At 36.4% G+C, this 20,190-nt stretch overlaps 1 protein-coding gene across 1 annotated transcript in view; it reads left to right on the top strand.

Moving 5' to 3' along the window:
• Positions 1-20,190, top strand: part of MCPH1 (microcephalin 1) — a 2,707,094-nt gene that overhangs the window by 1,558,935 nt on the left and 1,127,969 nt on the right. The window contains exon 12 of the mRNA XM_044060459.1: positions 1,862-1,939. Coding sequence (XP_043916394.1) covers positions 1,862-1,939 — 78 coding nt within the window. The remainder of the gene's footprint in view (positions 1-1,861; positions 1,940-20,190) is intronic.

Raw genomic sequence — 20,190 nt, 5'->3', positions numbered from 1 at the left:
CCAACTTCTAACTTCTAGAATGTATTCACCATTTTAAGAAGACCCGATTCAAACATCTCGTGTGTTTAAATTAAAATAATTCTAGGAAGAAATATGTGTAATTCCCTTCTGTACAAAAGAAAGTTGTATGCTCACTTCCTCATCATGGTGAGTGGGCATATTTTTCACATTTTCTTAGACTTTTTAATGAATTTCCCCCTGTCATTGAAAAGTTCTTTGACTCTCTTAACTCAGAGTTCATGTGATTAAGAACTCTAACACAGATAAGACTGATGAAACCAAACTTAGAGTAAAGAATTTTGACTTTATTTACTGTTGCCATCTTTTTACATTAAGTAGTTTCTGTAATTTTATTTAGAAATGTAATGTAATTATTCAAAAAATAAAGATTTTGTTTAAAGCATGAGAAGAACATTGCAGTCAGTTTCGGGGAGTAGTTTTCAGACACCTGTTTTTCAGCCTCTGAGTTTCCCTTTGAATGGCATCTGAAATATACAGAATAATATCATATAGTCTCCAACAGCGGTCATGGTCATAGGTGTAGATAAATTGTAAGTTGAGAACATATGATTCATAATATTGATCAAGATCAGGTCAGTTTTCTGAGGTGTTTGTAGCAGTATTTTATCATAATGATATTTGGATTTTATGGTTCTGAAATGTCTAGCAGCTATATTTTACAGTTGGTTGAATTTAGTCATTGACATGATGAACAGGTTTATATTTTTCTTGGGGTTTTTTTTCCACTATGAAGGGAGGGGATAATTATAGAAAACTCTTTCAATTACTCCATTTTCTGTGTACTTGTGTGCAGTATTTACTACAGTCGGTATTGAGTAGATTTCTTTTATTTATTTGGTAATTGCTCAGAATGTTGTATGTGTAATGACGTTGTTAGGCAAAAGTGCAGTGTAATTCTTCTGCATCTGACAACAGCTTTAAATGGGATTAAGTATGTTCTTTCCTTTTTAAAATTGTGTTGCATATTGCTAAATACTTCTTCTCCATACTGAGAGATGTGTATTGTAACAAGCCATTAATGGTGTGAAGTAATAGTTTGCAGAGCTGTCAAAAATGGTTATTTTCATTTAGCTATGCCTGTAGTTGTAATTACTTGCAAGTTGGGACATATCACATCCTGTCTAGGCTCAGTGAGTTTGGAGTTCATTTTTAAATTGTTTGGGCCAACTCCTTTCATGATTGATGGTGGGGGATGTAGGCTCAGTTCCCAATGGGAAAAGTGTGGAAGTTTCCGTTGTTATTTGGTACATTTTTAATGAAGTTACATTTCAAGATTGTGTTTTTTTGTTTGTTTTTGAAGCTTCTGCAGGATTAAAGTTGTATACTTTCTGACAGAATTTCTTTGACAATCATTTCTACAAGTGTTTTACGTAACTACTGTTGAAGGGGTTAACCAACTTGAAAAAGTGCAGATCTTTGATTAACTGGTTTGTATTTGAAATGAGAACTAAACTGAATTTTTTAATTTTTCACTTTGTAGTATATAATATTTCCAGGTGTACTTCAAGTCTAAAAGATGAACTCGAATAGCATAATTATTATTGAGTTTTTGCAACTGCAGACAGTCTGTGGCGATTGCAGTTCAGCCTTAATTCCCTAGAGCTTTTCTGTCCTGATTCTGATAACTGCTTGGTACTATAATTCAACGTGAACTTGGAAAAAACATAAATATTTACTTTGCACTACACTTCAGAAGGTGACTTCTGTATGTCACTACACTGGCTGGCTTCACATGAAGGTAATGATCAATGAATTTGTAACATAAATACATGGCTTTCTCTGTAATGCACAGTGGTGCTGGCCCTTGAATATTTAGCTGATTGCTGTATTTTTTTCTCAGGTTCTTTGGTCCCTAGAGCATGGTTATTGGATTCCTGAGGAGCCCTATGAAGCCTCAAACCATTTCCCTGCAGCTTCTGTAAGTCATGCCATTTGATTTTTCTTCCTAGTGAAAGATCTCTTAACTTGTAGTAACGGTCTCTCTAAATAATGTTTATGTGACAGCTTCTCTGATAACAGCATGATAAATTTTTGAACCCTTAGTCTGCTTCTGACTGCAGCAAAAAAATATTTAATTATTTTGTGTTTTCCTTTGAAAGAAACCTCTGCATGTGCCAGTTAAAAGCAAACAGACCCAAATATTGTAATTTGACTGTTTAGATTCTGTGCACTGTAGAAGCATGGATTGTCAAAAGTAAAATCAAAGTTCGTATAAAAATATTTTCACTTTGGAAAAACTGATGCTGCAAACAGTTTAACATTTGACTGTCTCAAGTCATCTCACTAATATTTTTAATTGTTTCCAAAATAAGTAAATGTGTGTTATGGTTTAAGTATTTAGAGATGGTGTATAGGTATTGCTTTACTGGTGCATGACCCAGTTTTCAAGCCACATTTTCTCACAAGAGACATGTACATTTCTGCTCTAGTAAAGTCTTAAGTCCCATTGAATAGTAATGATTCCTAAAACAAATGTGTGGCATTGTAGCATAAAGTGGAGAAAGTTAAGTTACAATTCAGCACAGCATAACATAATGGTAATACTTATAACTCTCGGACTTTACCACATTGTTACTGGTCTGAGTGAATATTAGGTAATTAACATTGCATTGTGAAGCTGAATGAGTAATTGTAACTTCTTAGTTGCCACTCACACTTAGACCCATAGTTGTGTCTCATCTCCTAATTATTATGCATACAATGTTCAGACCATCTTATAAAACAATAAATTGTGTTACAGTTGCAGTAAATTCCTACCAATGGCACTTAATGCATGCTAAATCCATCTTTATCTTCCAAGGGTTATCCTTGATTGCCTAAACGTTTAAGAGCATTTAATTGCATTCATAACTCCTGCAGTACATGCTGTTGTATTGGTTGATTTCAGCTGTAGTAAGGACATTCTAGCCAGTATATTACTTTAGTAATCCTTTTGTAAATTTTCTTTCTCTCTCTCTCTCTCTGTGTATATATATATATATATATATATATATATATATATATATAGATATATATATATATATATATATATTTTTTTTTTTCAAATGGCAGCCTTTGTTAAAGATGATCTTTAGTTGTTATGCAATGCGACTAATTAATGAGGTAGCCCCCATAGCGTTTCATTTAGCATTGAAATTAACTTTAACTCTGCACTAAGCACATTGTGGTCAATTTACATCAAAGTAAAATCTCTCTGCACAAATTCAACAGATATTTTATACAGTATAGATTTTCATTCTTAGTTATATGAACAGTTTGAGAACTGGTCATATCATCTGATTTCTTCTTGTGTAGCTACATAAATTATCAAGACTACGTACTGTGAACATCTGATTTTTGTTATGGGATAGTTCTCGTAACACTACAACTTTTCTTGGAGCCACAACTTGAGGAGTCTGTCTGTGCTCCATAGGCTTTCATAATTCTCACATTTTCTGTTTTCTTGCAACAGTACTGGTTGCAATGGTTCTGGTTGCTAATCTTAAACGTCAACATTTTTATCTTTTTCTTTTTTTAGGCAAACACAAGTTTTTATAAATTTATAAATATAATATCCTCTATGGCTATTATTTTCCTTAAAGAGTTGCATCCAAAATTCCACTCTCTCCTTATGTCTTGAATTTTCCCCTGCTTTCATCATCATACCTTTCCACTTTGAATTGTATCTTTCTGCTTCTGTTATGTATATGCACCTTAACTATATAGCTTAAAAATATTCCTTCAAATCAGGTAATCCTAAACCACCTTGTTCTATTGGAAGGATCAGCTTATCTAACTTGACCATTGTCCTTTTTCCCACCCAGATAAAATCCTTCAACTCATTAGTTATTACTGTCCACAGCCTCTCCTCTGGTTGATATAAAATGCTCCTGACCTGTATATAAAACTAAAGGGACTAAAAACCTTTCCACTACTTGTATCTTGCTATCCATATCTGTAAACATGAGCTTCCATTTTCTCTGTTTTAGTATTATCTGTTGTTTAGTTTCTTCCTACATATCATTAGCTGCCATAGCAACATCTTTTGTAACCCATGCTCCTAAATACTTAATTGTTATCATGTCCCTATAAATATGGGTATTGCTGAATTAATACATGCATGGATACATAGTTTATAGCTATAGCCTTTGCTTTGCCTTCATTAATTTTATATCAAAAAAATTGAAACTGTCTCAGAATGTTCCACAACACTCTCAGATATCCTTTTCTGGTTTTATTAGGGGCAAAGTAATATTGTCTGCAAATAAAGCCAGTTTTTCTTGAATATCATACCAATTATATCATTGAATTTCTGACTCCCTTATTTTCTTTGCCAGTGACTCTAAATTTAATGCAAATAACAAAGGGAAAAGAGGACACCCCTTTCTGGTTCCTCTGTTCAGGCACAGCTTATCAGAGAGGAACCCTCCCACTTTAATTTTTGCTCTTATTCCTCATATATCCTCCTAATTAACCTTATTATTATATCTGGGAATTCAAATGCTTCCATTGCCCTACTCATAAATTACCATCTTACTCTGTTGAATGTTTTTTCTGTATCAAGACCCACCAACACTGATATTTTCTTATATTCTGCTTCCCTCTTGATCATCATTGTTCTATTAATGTTGTCAAAAGTTTGCCTCCCCTGCACAAAACCACAGTGGTCCATATCTATCATTTTTGGCGGCACCTTTGCCATTCTTTTAGCTATTATAGACATAAACACTTTATAATCGTGGTTTAAAATTGAAATGGGCCTATATAAAGTTGGGTCCGATGGATCTTTACCATCGTTTGGTATTATAGCCATTACAGCTTTCTTCCAGGATGTTGGTGCTTCCCCTCCTTTTAAAATACTGTTAAGCAAAACCTTCTAGATATTTATTACTTCCTTTCCTCCTGACGTCCAGATTTCCGCAGGAATGCCATCTATTCCTGGATACTTTCCTGCCGATTGATTGTCAGTTTCTATCTCCTCTGCTCCCATCTTAACTGTTAATGGTTGAGCCTCATCTACATCTAACCTTGGTATACGTAAGTCTTCCATAAATATTTTCATTGTGCTCTTTCTTGATTTCCACATTCATTTGCTTTATATAAAGTTTCAGAATCTTTAATATCTCTACGGGACCGTTGAGAAATGAGAAATTGTTCTGTGATGTAATTTATATGGACTTCAGCCCAGAAGCCTAGCTGGCTCAACCAGCACCCTGGGCTGGTACCATCAACTGGTCCCCTACTCTCACAGCTCTTCAAGTGAAGAGCAAAAAATAAAAATAAAAATTAAACAAAAAAAACACTTCATTGTAATTAGCTGATTAATTAGTGATCAGCGTATTACAGTTAGATCCATGCCTCTCCCCAGCTCTTCCATTGAAAAATAAAAAAATTTAAAAAAAGACTGTTCCTTCTACTGACACGCCAACCAGATGCACCACATACCTCAGCTATTTAGGTCCCATTTCAGTGCCCTGTTCCAACCCTCCTTTCCCACATTTTATTAAATTAAAATCATTCTTCTTTTAAACTATGTCAAACTGCTTGCTACAAATGTAGCAAACATTTGCTATAGTTTATACCCTGCCTGCCTAGAGTGCAATTGCGGTCATGTCTTAGTTTAAAAAAAAATTCTTCTTTTAAACTGTAACAAACTGCTTGCAACAGTTTATACCCTGCCTGCATGGAGCACCACAGCAGGTTTTAGTTAAAAAAAGATTGCTACAATCTAAAAATAAGAAAACAGACAAACTGCTTACTACAATGTAGCAAGCAGTTACTACGGTTTAGACCACACACAAAGCACAGCAGCACTCAGGTTTGACCACATATGCAATACCAATCATTAAAAGCTAGTATTACATTAAAGAGATCTGGACCAACCGATCATGCCATGCCCAGCACTTTGTGCATGGGGCCTCTGCCCATCCTGCCTGATCCTAGCTAGGCTACTGCTTCAGCCATTGCTAGGGTCCTACACAAAACACTGATCAATAAATTAGAGAAAGTCGGTATTAATGTAATCTTAATAAATTATATTATTACAAATGGAGCATGTAAGCATCATATAACAATTTGAAAGGTAAAATTCTGGGCAACAGTCATGGTGTCCCACAGGGCTCTGTCCTGGGTCCATACTTATTTAGACTGTATCTTTCAGCTCTATTGTTTTCATCTGAGTTGTTCTGTAGTCTTTATGCAGATTACTTAAAAATGTGTAAACTGATCACATTTGTTACAGGTAGGGCATGTCTGCAAAATAACTAGACTAAATTGATCATTTGGGCACAAGAAAATAACATATTGATAATTAAAGAGAAGGGTGAATATTTAATACAGCAAAACGTGATAGAAACAGGGGATATATTTAAGGACTTGGGTATACATTTAGACCCATCTTTGAGTATTTCTTATCATATCAACTAATTGGTTAATAATTATAAAAATATAGCCTATATCAAAAGATTTATAAAGAAATAATTAAATCATTGTAAGTTACATTAGACTCAAACTAGATTATGGAATAATAACACTAAAACCTTATAAGAAAACATGCATGTTTAAATTGGAAAGAGTACACTGACAATATATGCGGTGGTGGTGCTGCGGTAGCATTGTCACCTCATAGTAAGACGTTGTCCCGTTCGATTCTCAGCTAGAGCGTCTTCTGTGTGGAGGCATACGTGAATGGGGGCGTGCCTTCGTTGAAGGTTGTGCATCAGTGCAGGTAACCCGGTACGTAAAAATCCACTACCAATCATTAGCGGACCGGAGTTCCGCTGTGGCGACCCCTAACCGGGAAAAGCCGAAAGACCCAAACAAACACTGCCAATATATGAAGGGCATACATGGATGAAAAAGTTTATTATGAAACATTAAACTATCTGAACTTGTACAGTTCCTCATATAGACATTTAAGAGGAAACCTTATTCAGCGATATTGAGACAACTGTCTGTGGGAAGATATGGGCAGGGCCAGATCCAGCACTAGGCAATCTAGGTAGTTGCCTACAGTCCACTGGCTGGGGGGGAGGGCTGCCACAACATTTAATTTTTAATTAAAATGTTAAAATTAAGTTACAGCATTCTTCTTTAAGAACATGCTCTGTGTCTGTGGATGCATCAATGCACATGCATTTTCAGTCCTGTTGCTTTTCTGTATGCATCAACACACTCACATCTAAAACATTCCTGTTGCTTTTCCATGCGCATATTTTAAACTTTCTTCCTGATGAGGTTCCTTCATGCAAGACATTCTTTCCTTGCTCCTGTTAGAGTTTCAGTGCATTTTCCACGAATTTTGAGTTTCAAGGGAAGAAAGTTTATTTACTTTTGCTCATGCTAAGTCTGGTTTCAATATGCAACTGCTTTCTTATGCAAATGGCCATCAGTGTTTGTGCTATAGGATTTACAGTGTCTGTAGCACAAGAAGTAGTGTACTTGCCTTTGGTGTATAAGGCTGTGGGTTCTACTCCCACACGTTGTAGCTGGATTGTTAATACTGCAGTGTAGTTTAAGGGGGATATGAAGGTGCTTCTCTCCTGAGTGTGTCCTCCTTTGGAAGAGATGCCTAGTAACTAAGAACCTGTTGTCCATTTGACAGGCATTCTCTATTGTAATACTGCCAGCTTATGACATTTTTTTTAATGCAACACAGGCAAATTATTCTTCAAGGGCAGCAGGCACTGAATTTTTAAATGAAATGATGAAATGTAAAGTTGTTTGCCATCAGCAACCTCTTCATTAGTTACAGATCTCTTTAATTTGGAATTATTCAGATGACTTTTACCTCTGCAGAGACTGTGCATATTGACTATTAGTGGATTGGAATGACAGACGTTTGAGTGGCTATTTATGGTTGAAATGTTCTGAAATGGGTAGTCTTGTCATTATTGATTCGTACGTTTTGTCTCATTGCTTACTGGAAAAAATGTTCAAAACTACAAATTTAAAACACACACTAACAAGTGGTGCCATATTATACAAGGGATATAATTTAATAAAATCAGGAAAGTGAATCAAAGAATTTATGCATGGTCTTAAAAATGCATGCAAGGGGCCTATGGTTTGAAAATAGCCGAAAGATGAACTTAATCTGCCACTGGCCAGATGTATTATTTTTGAATGTTTGTTTCAATTCCCTTTCAAGGGCAGAGAGTTTTACTGTTCATGCTAAGTCTGTTTTCATTCTATGACTTTATGGTTTTGTTTTACAAATGGCTGTCAGTGGTTGTGCTATGAAATTTGAAATAAAAGTTTTAAATTAAATCCAAATATCTGTAATCATTGTGGAAGTAAAGAAGAAAATAGTATGTACACTGAGAGGGGTGAACAGTGTTTATGGTAACTGTGGAGAAATAGCCATGTAATGGGGACACTAGAATGGCTGCAAGGATGGGGGTGTCGGGCCCAGTCCATTACCCTGCCTAGGGCCCCATTTGACCATGAATCGGCTGTGGGTTTGGGGTTATCAAGCAGTAGTAGAGAATCATCAGACAACTTGTGTATGAGATTATATAGGAATGAAAAATGTACTAATTGGCCCTCTGAGAGAGTATCTGATGCATGCAATATGCTACCACATTATATTCAAGAAGGCACTAGTGTATATATATATATATATATATATATATTTTTTTTTTTTTAAGAGCAACTTTGGCTCTATATATTACTCAAGGGGATGACTGCTTTGGTATGCTGATAGATCAGAAGGGCATTATTGCTCATGCCTAAAATATTTGTATGCATGTATATAACAGAGAATCTTAATTTACATGCTATGCAAACTATTTCAACTTCAGGCTACAATCATACCTGTGGTTTTGTAGTCTTACATTGTCTCCACATTATTAAACTGGTAGTCTTATACAGTTTGTCCTACTAGTGCTTCTTTCTTTGCTGATTTTTCTTCAGTATTTCCTTTGTTTGTCTTGATATTCAGTCATCAGTAATGTATTCAGAATAGACTTGCTTTTCGACTTGATGTTCACTACACCGGAGAGGGTAAGAGATTGTGTCCCTGCAATGGCATATTACTTTATTCCAAAAATATGAAATGGCAAGGCTCCTAGCTTTTATTTCTGCTCTTTCTCATGAAATTCTCCATTGTTTGGATTGTTCTGTCCCCTTGTCTGTTAGCAGATAGTGTAGACTGGAAATTGTATATCTGAATTACCACTCATATGCAAATCTTCTGATTTCCTTTTTTTCTTTTTTGTTTGTATTGTGGGCCATTGTCACACAACGCCGGGTGTCCCCATGTTGATACTAGACTTTAATGCAGTAATCGTGGGTATGTATTGTGTCTGTCAGTTCAGTTTATTTAAATGAACTTGGAATAATGATCTACACACATAAGATGCATGGCTTCTTTGAACAGAAGCATATCTGTGCCTACTGGACTCCACGAGCAAGGATGCCTTTCATTACCCAGAAGGTCATGGAGCATGTAATTTAACCTTTTCTTCTGGATTGTTGTTGTTATATGCAGTACTTGTTGCACAACTCTATAAAAGTTGTTCTTTTTGTGTCAACTCTCCTGGCTAATACAGTGTCTCTTACTCTTTCTTTAGATTCTGTTATTCTCTTAATTGATTCCCATATCCTGTTAAGCATCTGTCTTCTTATTTGATTCAAAACTATTATTGGGACAGCTTTGAAAACGGAGTCTTGTCACAAATTATTTCTTCCTTGAAAGTAAAATAGGACAAAATTTCCTCACTGATGTTTTGCCAAACCAGCCTCTTACAGTAATGTATTTTAGTAACTGCACTTCTAAGTCAGCATCAGTACACATATGTGACATGTTATTTTTCTTGTCACTGGTAATTATATACTACCCAAATCATTTCATGTTCATCTTTTAGCCAGTCTTCAGGCCATAGTCTGTATATCCTGACTGTATATTTCATTGTCTGGTCTGTGTTGATTTTCAGACTGTTTCTGTATATTAATCCTTTGCAATGTTGAAGATGCCTTGTACAAAGACTTTCTATGTATCTTTTGCAAAGATTTCTGGTCTGTTTCTGTATATAGACATATTTATGGAATTTCTCACATCCACACACTATTGCTGAGAGCTCCTTTTCTGTTTGACCATATCTGTTTTATGCATTCACAAGTACTCTAGACCCATAGGCAACTGGTCTTTCCTCTAGATTACAGCACTTAAACTATTTTGACAGCATCTACTTGAACAACTGGCTTATTCATTTTATAGCATTTTTTGTTTAATAGTTGTATTAGAGTCTTGCTATGATCGACTTGTGTCAGAACTCGCACTATTAGATTGTCAGTTAAGTTTGTAAGACCTTACAAGCTTTCTGCTACTTGCATATCAACCCTTTGGAATACATATTTGATTGAACTGTCATACAGATATTTAAGGAATCTGTACTTTCCTAATGATGTGTTTAGTGTACACAATTTGGAACTTTGTCTATCTGGCTTTGTGTGTCAGAAGCCACAGTTTGTATCTAGCTCTGAACTTAGCATCTGGCATTGTTAAGAACACTTCTTCATCCATAAGCAGTGGGTATTACTGTTTTTAATCATGTTATTCACAATTTGCAAATCAGTACAAATGTGATTCTTCTCTTGTGTACAACAGTAACCATGCTATTCAGCATTCTGTTGGATATAATTGTATCTTCTTAGAAACACAAGGTTTCCATTCTTTCCATTTCATCTGACAATTTTACTCCTCAGAGCTACCTGTATTTTTCTGAGAAAATGTAACACTGCAATCCTTTCATTGTTTGTGATATTATCCTGGAAAACTTCCTAAACTTGTAAATAAACCTGCATCGGTATGAAGGAGATCATTGTTATGACTGCACAGTGTATGAAATGTTTTCCGTGACAGTGTCTATATACGTGCACTCTTTGGTTTACTATTTCTATCTCCTAAAAAGCTAAGCATCCCAACATATTAGGATAATTTATTCTTTGATTGGGGTCTATATTACATTATTGAAGTTTCAAAACTTCGAATCTGATATGGTCGACACCTTATAATCGAAGTCTTGAAACATCGAAAATGTAATAAAGCACAACCTACAAAAACAAACCATTTAAACGCTCTTCCCCCCACACCCCCGCCACTTAAATATACCAACTACAAGATTGCACTACAGTGCAGAAAAGGGAAATCTTTCCTTTCCATGCTGTAATGAGATCTCTGTTAAAAGATTTGAAGTTTCAAGACTTAGATCATATGGTGTCGACCATATCAGATTCGAAGTTTTGAAACTTTGATCTTCTGATACTTCAGTTGCTGTTCAAAATAATATTGCATACTACTACTTTGAATATTCACATTTCAGTAGCTTTTCACTCATTGATTCCACCCAGTGACCAGAATATGCCATCAGTATGCGTAGAGCTCTGACTTCATTGTCTTCTAGCCCCAGTGAATTGTAAGTACTGTCAGACAAACTATTTTGCTGTGTAGCAGATTTGGTTATTAATTCCATGCATTTCTTTCTGGGTCTATATTACAATGTCGAAACGTTGTAATATCAAACACCAAATGCGTGACACGTATTCATCGAAATGCATTTAAATAATTCGATGAATACTTTACAGGGCAAAAGTGTAGTTGGCCAACTACACAGTGTTACCCTTTTCTCCACTGTAGTGCGATCTCGGAGTTGCTATATTTAGTTAGGGAGGTGTGGAGGTGAAGCCCCCCCCCCCACATAATTATGTTTGTAAGTGTGTGTGTTTGTTTTTTTGAGCAAACAAATTTTTTTCCCAGAGAAAGAATTTGCTGTTTTGACCATTCGTGCTTTAGTGCGATTGGTCGTTACGTGTCAACGAAGAGGTGTTCGCTTAAATGCCTTTTCAATGCTATAATATAGACCCTTTCTTTCCATCACTTTGACTTACATTCTTAAGTCACTGCCTCATATGCCTTTTCTGACTTCACTGTGTTAGTTTTTTGCACTTCAGTAATGTTAATAGCGAGCTAATTTTTATATTCCTATTGAACTATGTGCAAATTATTTTGAACACACTTTTTAATTTTAGCCACCTTTGAAAATGAATTTTCTAGTACAGATTCTACCATTTTTTTTAAAATGCTTTCTGTTGCATGAGGCATGAGTTTCATTTGCATAACATTGTCTCTGGACCACATGAATATTTGTTTTATTGTCACATGACATGAGTTCATATTTGTTATTGTTGTATTTTGCCTTACTGTTCAAATAGTTTTATCTTATACAACTCTATATGTTAGTTATTTCACTTGCTCTGCACACATCCAAAGTTTTTGATGAGATCCGATGTATTTCATTTAATAAATTAACCTATGGTTTATTTATTAAACCACAAATTGTTCTTGCTCTTATTAATGAATCACCTGACCCATGAAGTTCACATTCTTTTCTGTTCTTTATCTCCAGTAACATAAACATATCTAGTCTATGTACTTGTAAAGAATATTTGGTGACTAAATGGCAAATTCCTTCAAGGCTCACACAAGTCTTTTTAAGTTATTATTTAAGACATAGCCAGGATACATCAGTACAAACGTAAACAAGTCATATTAAAAATTTTTTTCATTTACATACATTATGCATCACATATGTTTTATTTCTTTATAACAACTGTCATTCTTTCCAACATTACATCATTTGCTCAATTTCTGCTCCTCCTTAACTCTATTCTGAATGTATTATTCACACGAAATCCAGTTATTTCAATGCAGTTTGCTAATTCCCGATTCCAAAGACCCTACTTCCAGTTATTTCATCTCACTTACAATATTCAGTACTTCAAATACAGTTGATTTAGATTTTGATTTCCATTTTCTAGTAATTGCTTTCTCGGCAGTCAATCGAACTCAGTAAGGCCTCATTATATCTAGGCAACTGAGATCCTGCATCCAAGCATAAACAAACCATTTCCTTAGTTACAGCTATTTGCACCCTCTATATTTTTCACAGAGTTTTCTCTAGGGAATTGGGGTGGGAGGGTGGCTTAATGGCTAAGGTGTTTGCCTTATAAACACAAGGTGCGGGGTTTGAGTCTCACAAGGGATAATTGGCTAGGCTTAAAATGGCTCGCAAGGGCAGTTAGCTTAGTACTAATCTATGAACCTATGAATTTCTAAAATCTGCCACCTCATTGCATTCCATAAGACATGTTCCTAATTACCTCATTCTTCCCCATCACACCACCAACACTGGATATCTACCTGAGGAAAAATTCTTCAAAGTCTGAATGGGTATGAAAATACCTATGCTAACATGCTAAGCAGAAATTTTAAGCCTTCTACATTTTGTTACATACGTATGCTCCCCCTCGTTGTTCCCTTGTAAATTGCTTTTCCAGTCTCCCTTCCAAATCTTTTCCATCTTCATCTGATTGATTCTTATAGTTATACTGCAATGTTTTATATGCCATACTAAGTATCTCTTTTTTAACAAGTTTCTGTTCTAGATTCCAGTAACAGCCACAACAGAGTAGGAATTTCCCTTAGGACTCCCTTATCCCTTTTTGTTTGCCTGCACTCTGATATCAGTCCCTGGTAGGGTAGGCAGTCTCTAACCTGCAGTCCAAACGTCTTCTTGACCTCATCCTATTATGTCACAGTTCCCTCTCTAGTTATTTTCTTCAAATACATTGGTTCATTTGTCAGTTTTCTCCAGGAAATTCTAGCCCCATCTTTCCTATTTTGGTACCCCTACTTGCCATCATCCCTATTGTTAAAATCTCCTTTCTCCATTCCTGTTTGGCTTAGTTCTTAGAATACCTTCTGAAACTTCATGAATAGGGTTGCTGTTATTCTCATAATGATCTGCATCCAAAATCCTGCACTGTCTCTATTTCTTGAACTCCCTCATGCTTCAACACCATCCTTTTCCATACTGAAGTATAGCCTTCTGCTTGTGTTATGTATATGAGCTATAAAGTCTCTCTTGAAATCAGGTAATCCTAAACCACCCTGCTGTATTAGTAATATTAGCTTATCCCGCCTCTCACCCTTTCCCCTCCCAGATAAATTGCTTTAACTCTTTATTAATTATTGTCCACAGCTTCCAGCTGATAAAATGTGCCTAACCTATATATAAAACTAAAGGGACTGAAAACACTTTCACTACTTCATATCTATATACAAGAGCCTCCATTTTCTCAGTTTTTGTATGATCTTTTGTTTAATCTCTTCACACATATCCCCACCTTCCATAATATAAGCCTTTTTAATCTGTAATGCTAAATGCTTCATCCTACTGTGTGCCCATAAATATCAGTAATGTTGAACACATTTACATGTGGGTACATAATTTACAGCCATAGCCTTTGTTTCATCTTCATTAATTTTATATTCTGAAAAGACTTGAAACCGTCTCAAAATGTCCCACAACACCAAAATGTCCTTTTCTAGATTATGACATCCACCACAAATAAAGCCAACTTCTTATGGCTACAATACTAATTATATCCTTAAATTTCTGAGTATCTTATTTTCTTTGTCAGCAGCTCTAAATGTAGAGCAAACAACAAAGGGAAAAAAGGACACCCCCTGCCTGGTTCCTATGTCCAGACACAACTTATCGTAGAGGAACCCTAAGGCACACACAAGTCTTGACCTCTATAATTGGTGCTATTTTTTATTCTCTTTGAAAAACAATAAAAGTTAACTGTTTAAGGCTTCTTTTCAATCATCTGAGCTAATCCATTCTCATTGGGGAACAAATTGAATCGCTAGACACTAATTTATTAATTTTTCTGGTAAATTTCATTCTAATGAAATGATCCATTGTAGTTTGAGCATAATGAATTGTAAGTTCTGATATGTAAAGAACCAGTCAGTTTTGTTTTTGTATAAACAGGGTCCATCTCAGGATAGACATCTAGTTGATGCTGAATGTGGTTTTAGAATTACAATTTAATTACCCTTACTTTTTCTTCATCCACAAAGTAGAAGGGTAAGAATTCTACGTTTACTAGACATTCACAAGCATCTCCAGTACTAGCTGCATAGGACAAAGGGTGTCAGGTAGTCTGAGCAACTGTTTGTGTGTTCAGTTGAGAGAACCAGTGTAAACCAGTATCAAAGCACACCCTCTACAACCAGCTAGCAAACTAGATTTTATTCTGTTATGAAAAGTATGAAAGGGCCTTTCTTGGATAAGTTAGAGCACACTCCACTAGAGCACCTATAAATCAGCCATTTTCTTTAGATGCATCTTTGCAAGATAAGCCTCATGGTCCTTCCACACTTTCTCAAAACACTGCAAGCTGAATCTCCATTCCAGAAACCGAGCATGATTTGCAACTGCAGTTATGCAAGGGTGTATCTAGAGGGCTGTGACAAGACACATCTCTGCTGTTTCCTCCCTGTTCCAGAAATGTCTTTGAGAATCTTCCTGTATGTCAGGAATTCTACTGCAAGAGTGATCTGCACAAAGAACATTGTATAACGGTGTGAGAAGTGACCATAGCAGTAGATCTCTGGGAGGATGACTGTTGCAGTACTAGATCCTTCTCACTTACCCCATTAGCAGGCTTTGTCCTGTTGCATTTATGAGACAGAGAAGGCTGGAGGAACTTGAGGCTGACTGCCTTCCTTCTCCCTGCATAGATCTGCCTTCACCTGTAGCACAGTGAACTGCAGACTCATGACCAGAGCTGCTTCATCTGTATACCATAACCTTTCCACCTTCACCAGCAAACAAAAAGAGTAAGCTTGCATCAGTCAGCCTTCTTTTTATCAGGCATGCAAGTATGCATCCTGATGTGGATAAGAAGTCAGCCTATGCCTTTCTGCAGAGCTGTAGAAATCTTAAAATTGTGCAGTTGTTTACCTGTGGCCAATTCCCATATTCCAGGAATTCTACTGCAACATTGATCCTACTCTAACATATACTGTAATGATGAGTTTCTTGGCTTCTTTATTTATTTAACATTTGTTGACCGGGAAAGTCCGACTAGGTTCCACAGATCCTGTTTTCAGCGGAGGCCCGGGGAGAAATGCTCCAGAAGCATGTCTTTAGAATGTGGGAGGAAACCGGAATACCCGGAGGAAACCCACGCGAACGTAGGGAGAACATGCAAACTCCACACAGAAGGCACCCCAGCCGAGAATCGAACCAGAGAACCTCTTGCTGTGAGGTGACAGCATTAACCGCTGCACCACTGCACCACCCATTTAATGACTTACTAAATGCAAACTCATTGTATCTGGTAAGTATCTCAGCAATTCATTTTTATTTCTGAAAATAAGAAAGTTGTCTGTGAGCGTAGTGGTCAGCTGCAGTCCCTCTAACCCCTTCAATGTATGCAACAGTACTTTAAAATGCATAGCATAGGGTAAAAGGAAAACAAAGCATTGTTTCAGTATGTGATGAATTCAAGTTTAATAATACACTCGATTTTTGAGTTTCTCACACAGTTGTGCAATACAAATACAGGTAGTACAGAATCCTGCTTTTAGCCCAATTTCACAGACCCTTATAATCCAACTGTGCACATAGCCTTGGTCTTAGTCTGCCATCTGTTACACACACAGCTCATTGGTTCCCCATTCACCAGCAAGACTCATTGTTTAACTCGGGGTTCATTATGGTTCCAGAAAAGGAGCCAAATAGAGACTACTACTGGGGCTTCCAGTCCTAAAACAACTTGCCTTGGGCAAAAATTTCAGGAAGCTTCCCTGAAAGTCCTTACTTCATCTGCTGGATCATTACATTTTACATATGTAGGAAGCTTATCTATTTCTCCCTACCTTTTCATGTGACATAAAGTACCTTAGGTTCTAGATGGAGTGCCACTTCCAGTTTTATTATATTTCTCTTCTCTTTAACTGTGTGCAGCATCAGGGGTCAACTCAGAATGATGTGCTCCATTTTTTGTCCAAAGAAGATTTTAATGCATCTTTTGCTAAACAGCAATGAGATAGTACCGCATTTCTCTGCTTCTTGTCATCGGCTTATTTTGACTTTAACAAAAGAATGTAGCTTTTGAAATATTACACTGAAGAGACAGAAGTCATCCTCAAGTTTTTCTAAAGAACAAAGATTTGAGGGACAGTTCTAGATTATACAGTCCTCTAGAACAAAATATTGCATTGAGTTTCCTTTAAGGTGCATATGTGTCAGCATTCTATAACTGTATCAGAAGTTTTCCTCAGGACTGAGGATTTCACATTTTGCAACCTGATTGCTCCTCTTGAAGGACTGTGCACAAGGGAAACTCAAGTCATTCTTCTAAAACCTGAAGAACCAAACCACAAACCCTGTAGCATAATACTTTCCAATTATTGCAGTGATTGTGGAAGGATCTCAGCCAAACATCCTTTATCTTGACTTGCCTTCTCAATGCAGTCCCAGCTCAGGTCCTAATAACAGACACTTTGGAGTTGGATAACACGCTTATTTAGGTTTTTAGATGCAGAACACCAGGTCTTGCAAAGAGAAGTCCATTCTCATCATCCTCATATCACTGGCTGTGAAGACAGCTGAGCTAAACATAATCCCAGGACCTTGATATGTCAGGATGAGATCTGACCAAATACTACAAGCAAAGACCTCTTCTGTATGGACAGCAACCTCTGGGAATGTGTGATGGCTTACAATTTGAACGTTAAGGTTATCTAATTTGCAGCAGTCTGGCTGATTAGTTGAGCAGAACAATTAAATTGCCTTCTAAATGGTAACCGGGGAGATCTGTCTGTGTGGAAGGTCAGACAGAATGCCATCTGTCAGATCTATCTGCATTCATTCACAAATATGTGTTGCTCTAGCTCCCCAAATACATGAGTGGAAGGTAAATACTTTTTACCAGGACCTTCTGTATGCCATTCTTCCCTGTCCACTTACAGAGAAGATGATAAAGCCAGATTTGATTAGACAAAGCTCATCATGACAGAACCAAAATAATACAGGCAAGTCTGGTTGTATCCTACTTGTACTTCTGACATCCTCTGTGATACTCTCTGCAGCATCCCTCCACTAAATACTGCTTAGCCTTTTTTCTATCTTTTGGTGTCCTATTCCTAGTAGCACAGCAATGGAGAAAGGAGATTTTACTAATACAGATATCTGCAAGAAGGGGTACAGAAAATAAATTGGAGGTGGCTGGAATTTACTGGAAAAAAAGTGAATGAACCAATCTGTTGGGACTAAGTAACTTGGGTGGGAAAGGTAATATAGTGAGATGAGACTAAGCAGAAGTTTGGACTGCAGATTAGACACTGCCTTCCTTATCAGGGATTGAAAACAGAGAACAGCATAGGGAAGTGTTCAGATTATCTGTGGTATGATTTCAGTTAGTCTCATTAGGAGTAATATATAATTATTGACCGTGAGATGTGTAAGGCCACTCTCTAATGAAATGTGATAAGTTAATTCAAACACAAAAATGGAAGTTGGCTAGGCATAAAATGGCCCACAAGGGCAGCTAGCATAGTACTTGCTTATGAACCTATGAGCAAAAAATACCTTTTAAGTTAACAAGTATCCTTGCAGCCTAGTATGTTTTCTGATAGGTATAACACAGATTAAGTGGAAATCAAGAATCCTTTGAGTCTGCCTGTCTGGGTTGATTAATCCCATGAAACTAAATGATCCTTCACAATGAGGTCTTAAAGAGAGAAGTTCCAAGACTGAAACATATGCAACAGTCAGTCTGCTTAAGTTACATATATTTTGGAATGGGTTAAGTTACATATATTTTGGAATGTGAAGGGAAACTGAAGTGCCCTGAGGAAAGAGAGACAGATGCAGGGAAAACATCAAAACTATGTGAAGACCAGAACTAAACCAATGTCCTGACGCAAAGAGGCAGCAGTAGCATTAACCACTGTGCTTCACAAACTAAACATTGACCCTAGGAGTATACAAGCTATTTAGCCCTTATGCATGCTTCAATGGGTGTCCCATTAAGCATGGGAATTAATGCATTTTTATTTAAGAAAGTCTGTCTCAGGACACAAGTGATATAATAAGGATTAAATAATTTCAAGAGGTCCTCACCAAAATCAGCTGTTTTGTTGTGCATATATGTATGTAATAATAATTTTAAAAAATCTGCTGGTATAATCAATATTAACAAAACAGGTTTGGTAGGTAAGGAAGTGCTTATTCTCCATCATCATATGCATTTCTTCATTAAAGCACTTCTGTTTTGCAGATTTATTTAATTTTCCTCTGTCACAGATGAGCAAGATGACTAGAAAGTAATTTTCAGTATTTATAATGGGAAGTACAGTGCAGATTAGCATTTGTAACATTTTTATCTTACCTTAGTTAACATTTTTATTCTATATGCTAATATTATCAAAAGTGGAACTAAACTAACTTTAACAGAAAAATCATTGGGTCATGTAGTAGGAAAAGGAAAGCAGGTCTGCTTTTACTTGGGTCATTCTAGTGTACAGTTAAGTATATAGATACAAATATCCCCTTTTTAGTTCCACTCATCTGCAAAGTAGATTAGAATGGAGACGTTTTGGTCATTGATATTCACAGTGCTTAGAAAGAAGCATACACAAAGCAGAGAGACATTTGGGCATTGTGTTTTTTTTTTTTTATCAAAATAGAAGACATTAACATATATGACGAGCAAAATTTTGTCCTGGTATGACATTTTCTGATCCTATCCATCTATAGCAACGCAGACTGTTTTGTATTTCTTTGAAGTACTTCCTGTACATCTGTTTTAAGTGAGTTTTAGAAGGCAGCTGATAGTTTCAGTTGATTCATATCTGTTTTGAATATCTGCCATACTCCCTCATAATGTATCACCCTGACTACACAGAAAAAAGCAGTTTATTAGAATGGCTTCTTAGCTGCACTGTTTACTCCCATTGATACTGTGCTTATTTATTTTTAAAAGAATGTCCCGTTGGGAGGGTGGTCTTTTCTATTTTTGTCACTGTATGAACATGCATATTGGGAAAATTTGTGCAATAGATTGATGAGAGAAACGTATGACAACTGAGGAACTCTGAGGTGATGTTCATGAAGCTCTTTATTTTGTAAATCCTGTCTGGAAGTGATTTATTACATAAATCTGAATCAAGCTGTATCCCTGACCTGCTCAAGTGTGAAATGTTTTATTCTTGCTACAGGGCATGCCATCAGACTGATGGAAAAGAGGCCAGTAGCTACGGGAAAATAAGCGTGTTTCTGTTCCTGCCATTAAACAGAATAAATGCTTTTGGCAGGAAATCCGCCTGCA

This window comes from Protopterus annectens, chromosome 2.part0, assembly GCF_019279795.1.
Source record: "Protopterus annectens isolate FY-2018-M chromosome 2.part0, PAN1.0, whole genome shotgun sequence".
In the NCBI taxonomy this organism is placed as follows: domain Eukaryota; kingdom Metazoa; phylum Chordata; order Ceratodontiformes; family Protopteridae; genus Protopterus; species Protopterus annectens.
This window is presented reverse-complemented; position numbering and strand designations above follow the sequence as displayed.